The 20,654-nt window shown below is 35.6% G+C and overlaps 1 protein-coding gene across 1 annotated transcript; it reads left to right on the top strand.

The window, feature by feature from the left end:
- Positions 1 to 2,122: 2,122 nt before the first annotated feature.
- On the top strand, positions 2,123 to 2,632 carry LOC126692614 (uncharacterized). Its single transcript, XM_050388285.1, has one exon. It carries the CDS (start codon positions 2,123 to 2,125, stop codon positions 2,630 to 2,632), a length of 510 nt encoding a protein of 169 aa, XP_050244242.1.
- Positions 2,633 to 20,654: the final 18,022 nt, after the last annotated feature.

The raw sequence follows: 20,654 nt of genomic DNA, 5'->3' as shown, positions 1-20,654 counted from the left end.
AAGCTTTCATATTACATGGGCCTTCAGCCCAAACAAATCTTACTATCTTTTAGCTGAGTGCTTCTTGGTGACGTCCCCATTATAGATTTGAGATGCTTGTTTTGAATTTGGAATTAAGAAACTGCATACCAGTAACAAATAAATGTATAGGAACATGATATCAAATTTAGACCCAGGCGGGTAAAGATATATTTGTTCTCTTGCGGGGTACTAAAAAAGCTTTATGGGTACATGCTTCGTAATTTATTTATTTTTTATTTTATTTTTTGTGGATGCTCTGTCTCAAGTTATGCGATATCTGATTTGGGTATTTTATTAGTATGATTTGGATATTTTAGAAATATAAAGAATGAGAAGGAAAGAAGAATTTTCAGAAGAAATATAAATATTTTTCATGCTGGTTGTCATGGTTCGTTGAGTATATGACATTGTGGAATATTGGGCTTGTTTGGTTGCTGCATGGTGAAGTGTTGATGGGGTGTGCGTGCTCTGCTGCTGCTGATGGGGCATGCGTGTGCAGCTCCCACATCAGCAGAGCACGCACACCCCATCAGCACTTCACCATGCAGCAACCAACAGAGAACGCACACATTAGTATTACATATATTGCACACCTTTCACGACCCCTTCGATGCGAGTTTTTAGACCCCACACCAATTCCCACTCAATATCCACTATAAATATATAGCCTCGCCCTTCCCCACAAACCACTACCTATACCTCTTTAAAAACCCTTTTTATTAAGACTCTCCTTTTCAACTAGTCTCTGCATCAAATCCACATGGTCAAGACCCATAAATCCTTGTAACATTTGTGCACTAGCTGCTGCACTGTGTGCAGCTTGGGCTGCACTGGTGTGGCAGCTAACCATATAATGGCAATCCATTTGGTGCCTCAAAAGATTCATTGACTTGTACATCAATTAAGCATAAGCATAACATTTTGTGGCAGAGAAATCAAAACAAACAGCTATATATACGTGTGGTGTGGTTGAAACTCACTTTATCCTCTACTTTCGTAAAGTGAAATAAAGAGAAAGGAATAAAGATACAAGAAAATAGGGAAGGAATAAATTTTTTTTTTTTTTATATTTTAAATATTACCTTCATTAAGTGGTTCTGGTCCTTCTGGATGATCATTAACTTTTTTGGGGGAATATTCTACTAGAGCCAATTCAGGTCTCCACGAAGGGTTGCTAGCACAGCTAGTGCAGCTTGGGCTGCACTGGTATGGCAGCTAGTGCACTAGCTACCGCACTGTGTGCAGCTTGGGCTGCACTGGTGTGTCAGCTAGTGCACTAGCTACCACACCAGTGCAGCCCAAGCTGCAACACAGTGCTCATTGTTGAAATCACTAATTCTTGAAATCACTAATGCCCATTGAATCGATTGTTGAAATCACCAACACAGGACTCATTTCATCTCCAATGGCCATTGTTGAAATCACTAATTCTTGTTCTTGTTGTAATGGGGTTTGATAAGGAATTTACTTGAATTTCATTTGAAGAGGCATTTGATAATGATTCCATCCTAGCACTTAAAACCAAGTGCATGTTTTTACCATGAATTCTGAATTCTATTTTGTTGCATTTCTTATGGTTGGTTAACTTTATAGATGGGTAAAAAGACCACTTCCAACTCTGAGGTAAAAAAAGGCTAGAGCAGACTAGGATATTAATCCAACATGGACAACTACTTTTTGTAGCATTTGTGTGGAACAAATTCAAGCCAGGAATAGAACAAAAGGTGCTGGCTTTAGTACCAAAGGTTGGTTCAATTTGGTGACCAAATTTTGTGATGAGACCGGTCTAAACTATGATAAAGACCAATTAAAAAGTAGGTGGGATGTATTGAAAGGTGAATGGAGAGTGTGGGAAAAATTGAGGAATCTTGACACAGGTTTAGGTTGGGATGCAGAGAAGGGAACGATTGCTGCTACTGATGATTGGTGGGACCTGAAGTTGAAGGTGAGTTGAGTATTTTATTAATATGTAGTTAGTTGGAGATAGTTTTTTTTTATATTATTGTTATATGAGTGAAATTACAATTACATTTTGTAGGAATTACCCAAAGCTAAAAAATTTCGAGAGAGGGGTCCATAAAATCTAGAACAACTTGATATAATGTTTAGGGATGTTGCAGCAACTGGGGTAGCTGCATGGACCCCTTCTTCAAATACACTCTCTCCAACAATGCCAGAAGAGGGTACTGGTGATTCAGATGGTAGCTTCGAATTTAAGGATAACCAATGTGACATGAGTTTAGACATTGATAGTTTACAGCAAGGACAAACTAGTCAATCACGTAGTTCAGGACAAAAGCGAACTAGTGTATCAATACCCTCACAGAAGAAAAAGAAGAAGATAGGAGGAGCTACAATGTTGGACGATCGTATTAGTCAATTAATAACTGTATGTCAAAATAGGTCTGAAGGTACTTCTCAAGAGTCACCAAGTTCAATTGATAATGTCATGACGATTGTGAGAGTACTTCCTGGAGTGGAAAGTTCGTTCGTGGTTCAAGCTTCTTATATCTTACTAAAAAAGTCACGTAGGGAGATGTTCTTAACTTTCAAGGACCCAGAGTTACAGCTAAAGTGGCTACAAGGAATGATTTATAACCAAAAGAAGTGAACAACCTTACGTGGTATTAACTATGTTGTATTAACTTTAAACTAAGTTAGCTATGTTGTATTAACTATGTTGTATTAGCTATATTGTATTAACTTTAAACTAAGTTATGTGATATTTAGTATTAGCTTTGGACTAATATATGTGTAATGTAAACACATTTGAAATTTTCATTACAGTGTTATGTACTTGATATTTTGAATTGTCTTGGTATGTTTTGAATTGTCTTAATGTTCTGATTATTATGTTGATTTATATTAAAATAGTATTAGCAAGGGTTGACTATTTGTTACTTTGTTGTGTAGCTTAAACCAATATGGATGATTATAATTATACTCATGAGAGTGGCCATTTTATGGAACTATTAATGGATGGGGATTACAGAAATTACTGTGATGATCATGATAATGGTGATTATAACAATGTTGACAATATTAATGATGGTGATAACAATGATGATGATGATGGTGAGAGTAGTGACAGTGATGATGACAGTGGAAGTGATTCTGATGATGATGATAGTAATGACAATTCTGATGAGGAGTTTTACCAGCTTGTGGCAGTTACTTGTGAAGCAGTTGTGACATATTTCAATAAGTACATTAATAAGATTCCTTGTTATGATTCTGAACAAAAAGGGTGGGCTTGGGTGAGACGCTGTATGGAAGGTAATGAGAAATTGTGTTACAATATGTTTAGAATGAAAAAGGAAGTGTTTCATAATTTGTGTCAAGTTTTACAACATGATTATGGACTTGAACATTCAAGGAATATAAGGTTAGAAGAGTCAGTGGCAATCTGTTTACTGATACTTGGTCATGGAACATGTAACCGAATGGTTCAAGAAATATTTTAGCATTCGGGTGAAACCATAAGTAGGCATTTTGAGAAGATGATCACTCTGTTGGGTGCTCGCTTTGCAGCTGTATATGTAAAGCCTTCGGATCCAACTTTTAGTGAAGGTCCAACCAAAATACAAGACCATCAAATTTATTGGCCACATTTCAAAGTATGTGTACTATTGTATATTTGAATAAGTGCTATTATATAATACAATGCATGTGGAACTGAAAACTATTAATTTTTTTATTAGGATTGCATCGGTGCGATTGATGGCACACATGTGATGGCGGTTGTACCTACTGAGAAGTCCATTCCGTACTTTGGAAGAAAGGGATATCCAACCCAAAATGTGATGGCTGCATGTGACTTTGATATGTTATTCACATTTGTTTTGCCTGGATAGGAAGGTGCAGCACACGACACCTCTATTTTTCTTGATACTATTCGTAAACAAAGTAACAACTTTCCGCACCCACCACCAGGTTTGTGCCATGGTTAATCAATTGTTCATTATAATGACATATTGTGTGTGTGTTAATACAATTGAATTTTCTTTTCTAGGGAAATATTATATAGTTGATTCTGGATACCCAATGATGAAAGGCTATTTGGCACCATACAAGGGGATATCATACCATCTTCAGGAATTTCAAAGGAGAGGTGGAAGCCCTAGAACTAGACATGAAAAATTTAATCATGCTCACTCATCTCTTCGATGTACGATTGAGCGCAATTTTGGTGTGTGGAAGAATAAATGGAGAATTATTAGAAACATGCCATCTTTTCCATTTCATATCCAAATACTTATTGTATCTGCTACTATGGCTCTTCATAATTTTGTTAGACTAAATGATATGGATGATATGGGCTTTATAAACGTCACTCAAGATTCAATTTCTAGAAGAGAACATAATAGTGAAGCAGGTAGTAGTTATGAGCAGAACTCAGGAACTTTAACAGACCCTGCGATGGTGATTCTTCGTGATTCCATTGCTAATTCCATTTGGGGGGATAATAATTAGTAGTTGTCTTTTTTTTTTTTTTTTTTTTAATATCATGTAGTATAATTTAAACTTGGGTTATTGGTATGTATTTTATCATAGTTTTTACATATTTATGTAGTACAATTTAAACTTGGATTATTAGTGTATATCTTATCATCTTTTTACATTTTCATTTTGCGCTTCATGATGATGAAAATTATTTAGATTTAATAATATTGATAAGAAGTCATTAATGGTAATAACAAATAATTATGACACTAAAAAAGAAAAATTACCCAAATATTATTAAAATAATACCAATTATATATATTATTATATATGTTATTATATATATTATTTTTTAGTAAGTATATGAAGTAGTTGATTTAAGTATGAAATAAATTGAGATTGGTCGCTCTCTGAGGTTCTAGGACATTCCTATTCCTTCAACCCCAGTGGAGCTTTCCCGTCCCTGTCCTCGTACAGGTTGCCTGTATCCCTCTAGTTCTTCTGCGACTGGTAAGGAGTCCCAACTAATCATCCAAAACACAACCTTTACACTCCTCACAACCTACTCAACATTCAATCATGGATTCTCTGGAAGGATTATGGAAAAAACTGTCGCTATTAGATGAAGAAGAAGTTGGTATAGCATGCCCAAAGAAAACAGAGCAGGAATCCTTCACTCTTGCTGCCAAATTTTTGACAAAAAGAGTAGTCAATGTGGAATCAGTGGCCCGCACATTCAGGCCACTCTGGAGATCGGAGAAGGATTTCCAAATTAAGGACATGGGTGACAATATCCTATTCTTTAACTTCGAAGATGAATGTGATTTGGGCAGGGTACTTGAACACGAGCCCTGGACTTATGACAAACACCTTGTGGTCTTTGAGAAAGTGACCGCAAATGTGCCTATATCAGTACTTGCCTTCCAGTTTACAACATTCTGGATCCAAATACATGATTTACCAGTACAATGCCTAAACCAGGAAACTCGTGACGCCATTGGAAACTCACTGGGCACAATTCAACTCATGACCGACTCAGAAAGCGAAGGAGGTAAGGGTAACTATTTACGTGTTAGAGTGCAAATTGATATCACTAAACCATTGAACAGGGTTCGCAAGGTATGGCATGAGGGGTCTGTTATTGGGTGCGCAATTTTGAAGTACGAACGCCTCCCAAATTTCTGCTACTGGTGCGGATTGGTATCTCATGATGACAGAGACTGTGAACATTGGTTGAGAAGCAAAGGCTCGCTGAAAAAAACAGACCAGAACTTTGGGGATTGGATGAGAGCAGAAATCGATATCACCACCAGAAAATCATCCATTACCGTTCCTGGAACCAGACCAAGACAGCCAACATACAAAAAACCTCCAACACAAACACCCACCGGAAAACCAACTCAGCCACCGACAGCCCAGCCACGTGATCCTCCACCAACCCCGGCGACAATCCCAACGTCTGTCCCTGTCACGGTAATAAATGACGCATTGAATGCTCATGAATCCGAGGATGATTGGCAGAAGAATGGAGCATTGAAGAACCATAACGGCTGCTTTCCTGGCACTGAAACGGAAACAAGTGAAAATCCCAGAATCAATGAAAGCATTGACGGCAGAGAGAGAAAATTTATTCCCTTACAAACTGAAACCGATACAAAACTTAACCTACAGCAAAACATTAAAACCCAACTCACCCTAAATAACATTGGGCCGGGCTCCTTCCCTCAGCCCAATAACAAGCCAATGCCCCATAACCAACCCACCCTTACCTCAAATGGACCGTGCACCAATCCTCAGCCCATCAATAACACACCTAGCCAACCCCAAAATTCCCTTACCACTAGTGGGCCGAACACCAATCACCAGCCTTCAAATAACTTTCAGTCCAAACAAAAACCGGTGTCAACCAAATCAACGTGGGTCAGAATTCCACGTGAAAACCAAACCAGCCCAACTGATGTGCTCATGACGGAGAGAAAACACAAAAGGAATGATGAAGGTGAAGAAGGTGGCCGTCCCTCAAAAAAAGTATCAGTGCAGTATGATGAATCCCCAGAAGCTTACTCAACGGTGGTGGCTGCCAGGCAGCACCGCCGACCACAATGAACACCTTAAGTTGGAACTGCCGTGGTTTGGGACGACCATGCGCAGTTCAGGAACTCACCGAGATGGTGAGAAAATACTCTCCCACAATTGTTTTTCTCATGGAAACAAAATCAAAAGATACTTACGTGAAAAAGTTAAGGGCAAAACTACAGTTAGACAATGTTCACATAGTCTCTCGATTGAACACAGGTGGTGGCCTTGCCCTGTTCTGGAGCAGAGACATCAATCTACACGTCCTTGATGCAACCCCAACGTACATTGATGCAGTGGTGAACCCAGGAATGGATGACGCCTGGCGGTTTACGGGATTCTATGGAAACCCTGTAACGGCCAACCGGGAACATTCCTGGGCACTACTAAAACATCTAAGCCTCAAAATGGATCTCCCTTGGATTAGTGCAGGGGATTTCAATGAGATTGTCAGAGCAGAAGAGAAACTGGGGGGTGCTCCACGTCGGGAGAGACAAATGATTGATTTTAGGAATGCTCTGGATTTTTGTGGATTTCAGGATTTGGGTTTTGTTGGCGCCCCGTTCACGTGGTGTAACAATCAGTTTGATGGAGCAGTGACTTGGATTAGGTTGGACAGAGGAGTAGCAACCAATCCTTGGATTCAAATGTTCCCATCAACCAGAGTTCATCACATAGCTGGTTCGCTCTCGGATCATAGCCCATTGTGGATTTGTACTGATGATGAAAATGCACGTTTTTACAGGAAAAAGAAACCTTTTAGGTTTGAAGCGGTCTGGATGAGGGATGAAGGGTGTGAAGCAGTGATAAAACATTCTTGGGAGAGCCAACCAATGGAAAATCCGATGGGCAGAGTGACAAAAAAATTAGAGGCATGCCGGTTATCCCTGCAAGATTGGAGCAAACATTCTTTTGGCAATATTCGCCACAGGCTGCAACAAAAGAAAAAATTGCTAATGCAAGCGGAAGCAAATGCCATGAACGGATCCAACAATTCCCTTTTGAGAACATTGAGGGCGGAGGTGCATGATCTAATGGTCAAGGAGGAGTGCCTATGGATGCAAAGATCACGGGTGAAGTGGTTGAAAGAAGGGGATCTTAATACAGCCTATTTCCACAGCCGTGCAAACCAGAGAAATAGAACAAATTTCATCTCCAAACTGACCCTGGACAGTGGGGAAGTGGTGGAGGATGAGCAGCGGATTGGGGAGGCATTTGTGCACTATTTCCAAACCATCTTCCAGTCAGCCAACACAGTCGGGTTTGATCCAATCCTCCAAGGGATTCAACCAAAAGTGACAACGCAAATGAATGCCGAACTTAACCAGCCTTTCACAGCCATGGAAGTTGAGCAAGCACTCAAGCAGATGAAACCTATGACAGCCCCTGGTCCGGATGGTATGCCCCCAATTTTTTACAAAACTTATTGGAATACTGTTGGTTCTGATGTTATAGATGCATCCTTATCTGTTTTAAATACGGGTGTAATGCCTCCAAACCTAAACCATACTTTCATTACCTTAATCCCCAAAACAAAATCCCCCACAAACCTAAAAGATTACCGCCCCATAAGCCTATGCAATGTCATATACAAAATAATCTCAAAGGCCATAGCAAACCGACTTAAAAAAATCCTCCCTAAACTTGTGTCCGAGACCCAAAGTGCCTTCATGTCAGATCGTCTCATCACTGACAACATTCTTGTAGCCTTTGAAACACTCCACCACCTAAAAAATAAAAGGAAAGGCAAAACCGGGTTCATGGCTCTAAAACTCGACATGAGTAAAGCCTATGATAGAGTTGAATGGGCATTCTTAGATAAAATCATGGAGAGATTGGGGTTTGATGATAAATGGAGGAATCTAGTGGGTTGTTGCTTTCGATCAGTCTCTTTCTCGGTCATGATTAATGGGGAACCCCACGGTTTTTTTCACCCAAGTAGGGGTCTTCGTCAAGGAGACCCCCTATCACCTTACTTGTTTCTTTTATGTGCAGAAGGTCTTCATTCTCTAATCCAACAGGCAGCTGATAGTGGAGAACTTAGGGGGGTGTCTCTTTGCAAAGAAGGGCCAAAAATTACCCATTTATTCTTTGCAGATGATAGCTTGCTCTTTTGTAGAGCAACGGAGTCAGATTGCCAAAAAGTGTTGAATATCCTCACAGTGTATGAAGAAGCATCTGGGCAGAAAATCAACCGTGACAAAACGCAACTATTTTTCAGCACAAACACACAGGAAGACACAAAGAATAGGGTGAAGGTCTTAGTGGGAGTTGAGGAGGTGACGCAATATGAAAAATACTTGGGTATGCCATCATTTGTGGGAAGAGCAAAAAGAGAAACCTTCAGTTACATTAGGGAGAGAGTGTGGCACAAAATCCAAGGATGGAAAGAAAAACTCCTATCACAAGCGGGCCGGGAGATTTTAATCAAAGCAGTCATCCAAGCAATGCCGACCTTCACTATGGGATGTTTCAAACTTCCCAAAAACTTATGCAAGGACATTGAAGCACTGATTAGAAAGTTTTGGTGGGGGTATTCGGGTGAGGCGAGGAAAATCCATTGGATAGCATGGAAAAAACTTTGCTTACCAAAATTACATGGAGGCTTGGGATTTAGGGAATTGGAAAAATTCAACCTTGCTCTCCTAGGCAAACAAGTTTGGAGACTAATCCATAATACCGATTCCATGTTCTACAAAGTCTTCAAAGCAAGGTTTTTCCCTACATGCACGGTTCTTGAAAGTGGGGTGAAAACGAATGGATCATATGCTTGGCAAAGCATCCTCAAAGCGAGGGAGGTTGTCAAGCAAGGAGCATATTGGCGGATTGGGGATGGCACTAAAGTGCAAATTAGGGGTGATAAGTGGCTGCCTGATACCTCCACAAAGCACATCATCTCTCCTCAAAAAAACCTCCCGATGAACGCAAAGGTATGTGCTCTAATTGATGAGGATGGCCCAAGGTGGATTAGAGACCGGGTAACACAAGAATTCTTTCCCCATGAAGCCCAACAGATTTTGGGAATCCCCCTATGCTCAAACCGGACCCAAGATCTTCTTATTTGGGCTGGCACAAAATCAGGGAGGTACACAACAAAGAGTGCATACAAAATGCTATCTTCCAACCAGGATTCATCCACTCCTAGCCCATCTGATTCATCGGCCAATACCAGCTGTTGGAGGAAAATTTGGACCATGAATATTCCAAACAAAATCAAGCACTTCCTATGGAGAGCTTGCCGAGAATCTCTCCCCACAAAAAAGAACTTGCTAGTCAGGAATGTCACAAGGAACGCCACCTGTGAGTGGTGCAATGAGGAAGTAGAGGACACGGTTCATGCACTATGGGGATGCCAAGTCCTCAAGGAGGTTTGGTGGGAAGAAGAAGTCCTCAGAAATCAGCTTTCAATGCGATTTGTCGACTTCAGGGATCTATGGACTGGTATAACAAATTTAGATGTAGCGTACCTGGCTGAACGGTTTGCTATGGTCACTTGGGGTATTTGGAACAAGAGGAATGCTACAAGAATGCAGGTGCCTTCCCTCCCATTTCATCAGCTGTACCGGAATATGCAAGAACGGTTGACTGAATTCCGGCTAGCACAAGAACAGCCGGTTTCAGAGCCCAGGCCCTCAGATACACCGCGTTGGTACCCACCCCAGAACTCACAGCACAAAGTAAACTATGATGGTGCTCTGTTCAAAGAAACTTGGCAGGCGGGAGTTGGCGCAGTAGTCAGAGACGTGGACGGACGAGTCTGTGGTGCTATTTCAGATAGAATAGCGCTACCAGGAACAGTAGAAGAGGTCGAGGCCATCGCATGTAGAACAGCCGTACGTTTTGCGCTTCAGCTTGGCCTAGCAGACGTGGTGTTTGAAGGGGATTCTGCAACCATCACAGCAGCGATCAATTCCAGCTCTCCGTGCTTTAGTTCATATGGTCATATCCTGGACGAAGTGAGAACAATGGCGCTGAACTTTGCTTCAGTTGCGTTTGTTCATGTGAAAAGGCAGGGGAATGGTGTAGCAGATAAGTTAGCAAAAGCGTCTAAAGCCATACAGTGCCCTCATGTTTGGACGAATGACATCCCAAGTGATGTGCAACAGCATGTAATACTTGATAGTTGTTTTGATTAATAATAGTTTCTGACTTGATTCTCAAAAAAAAAAAAAAAAAAAAAAGTATGAAATAAATTCTCTTATATATACATTGTCATTTTTGGTAATTTATCTCTCAAACTGTAACTTTTATAGTGCTAGCCAAACACTCAGTTTTTTCAAAAATCACTTTTTAACAGCTTTTACCAAACACTTAGTTTTTTCAAAAAAAACTTTTTAACAGTTTTTACCAAACACTCAGCTTTTTCAAAAAGTACTTTTTCATTATGCACTTTTTGAAAACTCAACTTTTTCAAAAAGCCTAACTTTTAAAAGCCGAACCAAACTCACCCTTAGTAAGTTTTTTGAGTTTTAAATCTCTAGAGCGGTTGACATGATTTCTTTTAGAAGACAATGTTTGTAATCTTCACTAAAAAACAATTATTGGAAAGTTGTCAAAGGATGCAATATTGACAAGACTTTTTTCTCTCACAAAAAAAAAAAAAAAAAAAAGTAAAAAATCTTGATTAACTTTATTCAATTCAATCCTCTTGTTAGTGTCCGGTGTCCCTCAAAAAAATTGTGCAATAAATAACTCCTAAAGCCATTTAGTTTTACTTTTTTAAAAAGGAGTATTTCTTTTGAGTTAAAAAAAAAAAGTTTGGAGTTTTTTTTATTAAAGAAAAAAAAAAAAAAACCCTTACTTTTTCAGCTGTTTAGTTCTAAACCTATAAAACAATTATAAACAATTCTCTCCAAAAAATCAGAATTTTCAGCCAAAACTTTGCCCCAGATTAACCTACACAACTAGTGCAACGAGAGATTGACGATGGTGAAAAAGTTGAAGGCATTGATTTTGACAAAAATGATTTGACCATGATCCAACTTATTGATTTCTGTCAAAACTGATCATGCTCAACTCTCATCAATCATCAAAATCAATCACGATTAAGTAAATTTAATTATATAAACAATATTTTTATTTTCAAAAGAAAACAATATATTAATATGTGTGTATATATACACACACAAGTGTATGGAAGAATTATGATGACATGACTAATGGAAAGGCTTGTTTCCAAACACTAAATAATATTAGAGGTCACCATTCAAAATTTTGAACTTTAGAATACAAAATTAAAATGATCCCAAACTTTAAGGTTGTAATTGCAATTTAGTCTTTATTGGAAATTGGTTATAGTGTAAATATACTTGAAAAAAAAATTGAAGTTTTAATAAGCTGCACGTAAGCATATAAGATAAAAAGATAAAAGAAAATCCTCTAGGTATGTAAAAGTACACAAGCAAATCAATGCATACAATAATTTCTTTGTCACTGCACTAGAATGAGATAGATGGCATATGAATGGTGAAGCCCACCCCTTTCAAATTAAATGTAAGAAAAAAAAAAAAAATACCATGTGGTTTCTAGTGAGAATCATTGTCGTCTACACTAGCCCTTAGTAGTTGACCAATCATATAAAGAAGAATTAAATGATATGAGTATCATGACATTCAATTTAAATCAAATCTGTTAAGTTGAATAATGTGTAAAAAATTTGCAAAGAAGATTAAAAAAATTCAACTTAAAAACAGAAATTATTAAAATGACTCTGTCTGTACGTACTATATGTGACTATGGTCTTGTTTCTCAAAAAAAAAAAAAAAAAAAAAAAAAGTGACTATATATGGTCACGGTAATAAGAGATCTCCTGTAACAGAAAATCTAAATAAATATTAATAACATTTAATAAATATTACCAGTTGAGACAATATCACTATTGATAACACTCTAAAAACTAATTAGAAAATAAATATTAATAACATTTAACAAATCCCCTGCATTACACGGATTACATGTTAGTTTTATTTTATTTTATTTATTTTCCTAAGTAATTACAACCCCATTTTTTAGAAAAAGGTTAAGTAATCTATGCCTGACCTCTTCCACTAATCCATACAAGCATTCATGCATTGCCCATTTTCTGAGAATCCGTATTATTCATTGTACACATGTCACAAGTGCTCATTTATACAATTTTCTGTTGTATTAATTTACAATAACTCTATAAATACTCTGCCATATCTTCGTTTAAAAAGTAAAAAACAAAACTCTTGGATATCTATATATCAGTTACTAGTACTACTAGAGACACAGAGATTTGGGTAGTGTACTAACGGCTTATTGAGACTAATTCTTCTCAAAAAAAAAAAAAAAAAAAGTTACTAGTACTACTATGCAGCTGCACAAATTCGGAATGGACGGCGAAAGTGATGGCGGTGGAAGTGACATAAGTGGTGTGGTTAGCTCCACCGCCTCAACGGCCAGTTTCTCTTTAAAGGTGAAATAATCCATATATGCCTGACCTCTCCACTACTACATATTTTCTTTTCTTTTATATAGTCCTTTTTATCATTATGAATTTATAATTTTTGTTCTATTAATCTAATTTTGTTTAAAACAAAAAACAAAAGCGAAATATAGGAAAATAGAGGCAGGAGAGGTAAGATTTAAACTATGAGATAATATAAAAAAAATATCATTATTATTGAGTTATCACTTGAACCTATAATATGCTAACCAATTGATAAAGGGTAATACTTGTTGCACATACTAAATTGTTACAAACACAACCCTAATGAAGGGTTAATTGTGATCTTGTTTGACCTAATGCACCTTTTCACTTTGGGTCCATCTATCCATGAATTCCATAAAAAATTTTACATTATTTACAATAAGGCTGTAATAACTAATAACCCCTTTTGATCTGTAAAATCCAGTTATCTACTATCTACCTCTTTTGTAAAATCCTTAACACATTAATAATCATTTTAAGTTTATAGCGGTAAAATTAATCCATCTCATACTACAGTTAGTCAGTTACCACTTGAGCTTGTCCAACCTATTCTTAAAATTGTTGAACTACTTTAGAGCGTATTCCAATTATTTAAGTGGAAATTACTTCATCCTAAATTATCACCCTGATTGTACTTCATATCATAAATTATCTAAACGATTGACTTCCCAATTTCAAAAATACGATACATGAAAATAATATTTTGTGGTATGAATGGATTAATTAAATAGAGATTTCTTATGTCAAAACTTCATTCTAAAATTTTATTTTTTCTTTGTGATATTTAAATTCTTAAAAGAAACTTTCTCAAAAAAAAAAAAAAAAATTCTTAAAAGAAATAATTTAATTCATTATTTTTCCTTCAAAAGTTAACTTTTTTTTTTTTTTTTTTTTTTTTTTTTTTCAATAACCTTGTTAAAGAGTAGGAGAGAAGTGAGAAGAATAAAGAAATTCAAAGGAAAAAGTAGGAAGGAAGCAGCAGAGAGAAATAAAGCTGAAGAAGAATGGAAGAAGAGAGCTGCTGATATGAGAAAGATGGCTGAAGAAAGAAAGAAAGAATAAGACAGCATCTGCAAAAGAGACTGAGGCAATGGAAAAAGTTAAATTGGCTGAAATTGTTAGAAAAAAGAAAGAATCTGAGAAGATGCAAGCTGAAGAGCTTAAAAAACAATAAGAAATGCAACAGGCCAAAAAGGGAGAAAAAGCTAGAGATCGACAGTTGAAAGAGGGTAAGCAAAGAGAAGAGGTGAGAAAGCAGAGACAAGAAGATATTCCATGCCTCTTGGGCTTTCCTCATTCTATTTCAATAGATTCTCTTCATAAGCTTCTGGAAGAAGTGTCAAAAGCAATAACTAGTCTGGACATTCCAACCAAATCTGCTTCTTCTGCATCTAGTGCCACACCGGAACCATCCATGGAGCAATTGCAAGGAGCCCTGACAGAGCTTGAAGCATATTTCTCTCTGTCTGTAGATGCAGCACTTTTAGATGAAGCTACATTGCTTAGATTCAAACAGGCTTCTGAGCTACTTGTGCACAAACCTGGTTTCCTTGGAGAGGGTAAATGTTATCTGTTAAGGCATTACCTTAGCCAACTTGATGATCTTGTGCAAAGTCTGCATATTTCAGTTCAAAAAAATCAAGAAACTTTCATCCTTATGGAGAAACAAAAGAAGTTAATCGATACACGGGATCAGTACAAGAGTGAACTTAACACATGCTCTGATAGAATGAGTGAGATGGTGTTGAAGTATCAACAAATGAAACAGGATCTTCGAGATTTAGAGGTTGGAATGATATCGCACCAGGCTCATCTCCACAGATTGTTTTCTCAAGAAAACAGCATCAGTCAAGGGCTTAGTGAGCTTCCCAAGATTGAAGAACTTCTGCAAAACCAAACTCAAGAGGCTGCAAGGTTTAGACAAAGAGCTGACGATGGTTGGAAAGGTCTTTCTTCAGTCTTTAATGATGGATTCATTTTATTTTGAAAACTACACATTTGGGTTTTTTTTTTTTTTTTTTTTTTTTGGCATTTGGTGATTGTAATACTAAATACTTTAATCTTCATTTGCTATTTTAGATTTTTGAACTGTCAATTTATCCAATATTCAGATTAGTTTTTATACCAAGCCATTGGTTAGCTTGTTACAATTTTGCCACCATTTTCCGTCTTGTTTAATATTTCTCTTCTTGTAGTCTTATTTCACTCATACTTTGTAAAGTTTCAAGTACCTTCCATGGTAGATCTGAGTTGTTCACATCCATCTATTTGCATTAATCTATATACGCTTTTATCATGTACTTCACTTACCTACTAAGCTCCTTACCAACTGACAATTGTGATATTTATTTTCTTAAGGGTCTTAATTCGTACCAGTTTGTAAAATTACTTTCCAAAACAAATTTCTTATTACAAAAATCTTTTTTTTTTTTTTTTTTGAGAAAGTATTACAAAAATCTTAGTTTTAATTGTCTTGTTGCGTACTCCAGCAACCTGCTGCAGCTGCTTCAGCAGTATTTTCCTTTTTAAAGCCTTTTCTTGGCATAATAAATCAATAGGTCCTGAACTTTTGTTACAGCTCCAATTTTGAGAAAAAAAAAGGTCAAGTAATCTATGCTTGACCTCTCCACTAATCCATGTACATGCAGGCATTCATGCATTGTCAATTTACAAAGAATCCATTATTAATTGTACACAACTTATCATTAAATATAATTTGACCATGATCTCTGTAGTTGCTATTGCAAAATGAAGTTCTTTATACTTAACCAAATTGAGCCTAAGTCTTTAAAGATGAAATAATTATCTTTGCATGACATCTCCGGCCAAAATGGCCCAATACCATGTTTTTTTGAAATTTTTAGCAACAGAGCACTGTTTCGGAAATAATTTGGGATCTACCACTTTTTGTGGTACTCGAGCTTGGTGAGCTCGAGTACCACATTTTTCCATTCCACCGACGTCCCATATTCAAGGAGCCCTATAGTGGCGTTTTTAAGGCCTATAGTGACGTTTTCGGGCCCTATAGCGGCGTTTTCTTGAAAAAGTTTTTGTAAGTCCCCCATATCAGGCTCAAGGGGCCCTATAGTGGCGTTTTTAAGCCCTATAGTGACGTTTTCGGGCCCTATAGCGGCGTTTTCCTGCAAATTTTTTTTATAAGTCCCATAACAGGTTAAGGGGTCCTATAGTGGCGTTTTTAAGCCCTATAGTGACGTTTTCGGGCCCTATAGCGGCGTTTTCCTGCAAAAATTTTTTTATAAGTCCCCATTCCATTTTCAAAGGGCCCTATAGTGGCGTTTTTAGGCCCTATAGTGACGTTTTCGGGCCCTATAGCGGCTTTTTTTTTTTTGAGAAGATATTGACCAATGAAAAGATGGTACTCGAGCTCACCATGCTCGAGTACCACAAAAAGTGGTAGATCCCAAATTGTTTCCGAAACAGTGCTCTGTTGCTAAAAATTTCAAAAAAACATGGTATTGGGCCATTTTGGCCTGACATCTTGCAAATTACACTCTAAAACTTGGAGGTGTTTGGATTTTACACTCCGTAGTTGCTATTGCAAAATGAAGTTTTGAGTTTCAAAAATATTCTTTTAGGCTGCCAAAATACTTAACCAAGTTGAGCCTAAGTCTTTAAAGATGAAATAATTATCTTTGCGTGACTTCTCTACTATACTATTTGAATAAATTGCAAATTACACTCTAAAGCTTGAGGGTGTTCGGATTTTACACCCTGAAGTTTCAGAATTTAGATTTTATCCCATGAAGTTTGAGTGTTTCGATTTTACACCTTGATATTTCAGAATTTGGAATTTACTTCCTAAATTTTAGGGGTGTTTGGATTTTACTCCTTAAAATTTGGGAGTGTTTGGATTTTACACCCTAAATTTTAGAATTTGGGGGTGTCAAATCAAAATTTTGAAACGTCAGGATGTAAAATCTAAACACCCCAAACTTTAGGAGGTAAAATCCAAATTCTGAAATTTTAGGGTGTAAAATCCATACACCCCCAAACTTTAGGGGTGTGATTTGCAATTTACCTATACTATTTTTATTTTCTTTTCTTTTACATTCTCCTTAAACCATTATAATTGCACTGCATGTTTTTTGACAGGTTGGATAGATGCTCAGGTCAAGTTTGGGCCAAATGTTTGGGCCAATCTCGTGTCTCGAGTCCAACCCAACCTACTTGATCTATTTATTAAAAAGAAAGAAAAAAAAGAACATAAATTAAAGTTACAACGATCTTGATTTAGGCATGATAGAGTTGCCAGAATTAGCTAGAGTTGTCACTGAAATGGATCGAAGTGATTTGAAATAGACCAAAATGGACTGAATAGACCTAATCGGCTGAATGGGATGGAATGGACCAAAGTGAACAGAATAGGACCGAATTGACCAAAGTAGACTGAATGGATTGAAATAGACCGAAGTGAATCAAATGGACTGAACAGGACCAAATAGACCGAATTGGACTGAATTGATCGAGGTAGACCGAATAAGCCTAATTGATCAGAAGTGGACCAAAGTAGAACGAAGTGGACCAAAATAGAATGGAATGGATCGAATGTCAATTTGTAATTAGCATAGCCAAAATTGTGTTCTGATATAAACTCAAATTCTTACTTCCAAAATGATCAAGTATTAACTCAAACAAAAATCAAATCGAAACTGAGAGAGAGTACTAGCAATGGGGAACTAAAAAAATACAACACCAAAACATTTTAATCCAAAATAGAGTTTTAAAAAATCACAATTATTTATCAATATAAAAGTAGAGTTGCAAGAAAAAAATAAGAGAGAGAGAGAGAGAGAGAGAGAGTAATCACTTTTTCAAGAGCGAATAATAAAAAAATTATAGAAAATAATATGAGAAGAAAATATAGTAATAAATAGCAAAAATGTAGTAGTAAAAGCACAACTTAATCATATCAACCGAAAGTAAAGTTCCAAATAATACAAAAATTCATCAACCTAAAGTAGAGATGTAAGAAAAATATTTTAAAAATCCACTAAAAAATGAAAAACAAAATTTTGTGAGGAGAGAGAGAAAAATAATATTTTATGTGTGGGAAAACTATGTATAGAATGAGAGAGAGAATTGTAAATTTATAGTAGGAGAAGGGGAATAATGAAAGCCAAAAAATAAAGGAAGATAAAGGATAGAGGAAAAATAATATTAGGGTAAATATATAGTAGTGGGGAGATGAAAAGGTAAAAGTAAGGGGAAAAGTTGGAGAAAGTATAACAATAAGTTGAGAAGTTAATAAGATAAAAAAGTTGAGAATAAGAAAGAACGTTGGAAATTGGTGGATGATGTGGCTGCTGATGTTGTTTAATAGGAGTGCCGAGTGTAGCAACAACAAGTACTACGCTTCAGCTTTTACTACAAAACGTGTAAATACAGGTATAGGTTTTACTACAAAATGCTTATAAATAGCATATGAATGTAAATTTTTTTTTAATAACAACATATGAATGTATTGGTATAACTTCAACAGCATAATTAATATATATATATATATATATATTCCTACTATTACCCTTAAAAAGATATACATGTAATATACGGTTAGGCATATTTTTATATTATCTTAACAATAAAATCTTAACAAAATATAAAATTGAAGTCGGCCTCTCTCTTTTTTCCCTTTTTTTTTCCTACTTCAATAACGTGATATTTTATGATAGGGTGAAAAATATTCGGACTTATCAGCTTACGTAGTCCTCTTATTTGGGAAGATATGATCTAATTGTATTAGATATGATCTAAGGATTATTAGTTTAGTGTTTACCCAATAACTCCGGAGGTGGTGTCCTGTGCTCACAAAGATACTTGAAAATAGAGTCTGAAACGGAGTGGACTTCTTTACAAAGTCAAGTATAAAAGGGGAGAGAGAGAGAGAGAGAGCCAGTATGGAGTCTAATCTTAATCATCAGCAAAATAACAAGCTGAGTCTCACGATTCCTGGTATCGCAAACCAAGTCATGATTTCCAATACAAACCTTACAACACAATCACTACAAGCCCTGAATGTACCAAGAAGCAACACAAGTCCATATTCATCACCATCAAGTGTGGTTGATCCTCCTGAACCTGATCTTGACGATGAAGAGCAACAAGAAGAACCTAACCAACAATCTAAAGAGGTGGACGAGTTGGGCTTTTAGAGAAAATACTCAATAGAACAAAAAAAAAAAAAATTGACCAAATGACCCTGAAACTTTAAAAAAACCAAAATTACCCTAAAACCTAAAAAATGATTGAAATAGCAATGAAACCTAGAAAAATACCAAATTACCCCTAGTACCAAAAAAAAATGACCACATGACCTTGAAACTTAGAAATTGACCGAAATGACATTGAAACCAATAAAATGACTAAAATAACCTCGTAACCTAGAAAGTGACTAAAATACCCTTAGGACCTAAAAAATGACTTAAATATTTTTAATCCACTTAATGATATAAAATTTACAAAAGAAAAAAAAAAGTGAAAAAAAAAATTTACCTAGTACTTGATTTCTTGAAACTAAAGCACCATACATAAAGAAAAGAAAAAAAAAAAAGATAAATCACTCCATAGTCCACACTCTAAATACTAATTGCTATCTTAAATATCTGTAATCCACTTAATAATATAAAATTTACAAAAGGAAAAAAGTGAAAAAAAATTTACCCAGTACTTGATTTCTTGAAAATAAAGTATCATACAAAAAGAAATAGAAAATAAAAAAAGATAAATCACTTTATAGTCCACAATCTAAATACTAATTACTATCTTAAATATTTATAATCCACTTAATAATAAAAATTTACAAAATAAAAAAAAAGTGAAAAAAAAATACCTAGTACTTGATTTCTTGAAAATAAAGTACTATACAAAAAGAAAAATAAAAGATAAATCACTTTGCAGACCACACTCTAAATACTAATTGCTATCTTAAATATTTATAATTTACTTAATAATATAAAATTTATAAAAAAAAAGTGAAAAAAAAATTTACCTAATACTTGATTTCTTAAAAATAAAGTACTATACAAAAAGAAAAAAATAAAAATCACTCCATAGTCCACAATCTAAATACTAATTACTATCTTAAATATTTATAATCCACTTAATAATCTAAAATTTACAAAAAAAAAAGTGAAAAAAAATTTACCAAGTACTTGATTTCTTGAAAGTAAAGTACCATACAAAAAAAAAATTTTAAATCACTCCACAGTCCACAATCTAAATACTAATTACTATCTTAAATATTTCTAATCCACTTAATAATATAAAATTTACAAAAGAAAAAAAAAAGTAAAAAAAAAAAATTTTATTTAGTACTTGATTTCTGAAAAGTAAAGTACCATATAAAAAGAAAAAAAAATGATAAAGATAAATCACTCCACATTGCACACTCTAAATACTAATTACTATCTTAAATATTTACAATTCACTTAATAATATAAAGTTACAAAAGAAAAAAAAAATGAATTTTTTTTTTTACCCAATACTTGATTTCTGAAAAGTAAAGTACCATACAAAAAGAAAAGGAAAAAAAAATAAATCACTCCACAATCCACAATCTAAATACTAATTACTATCTTAAATATTTATAATCCACTTAATAATATAAAATTTACAACAACAAAAAAAAAAAAAAAAAAAAAAT

Source organism: Quercus robur, chromosome 1, assembly GCF_932294415.1.
Source record: "Quercus robur chromosome 1, dhQueRobu3.1, whole genome shotgun sequence".
Taxonomy (NCBI): Eukaryota; Viridiplantae; Streptophyta; class Magnoliopsida; order Fagales; family Fagaceae; genus Quercus; species Quercus robur.
Note: the sequence above shows the minus strand (reverse complement) of the source record. Positions and strands in the feature narration are given on the sequence as shown.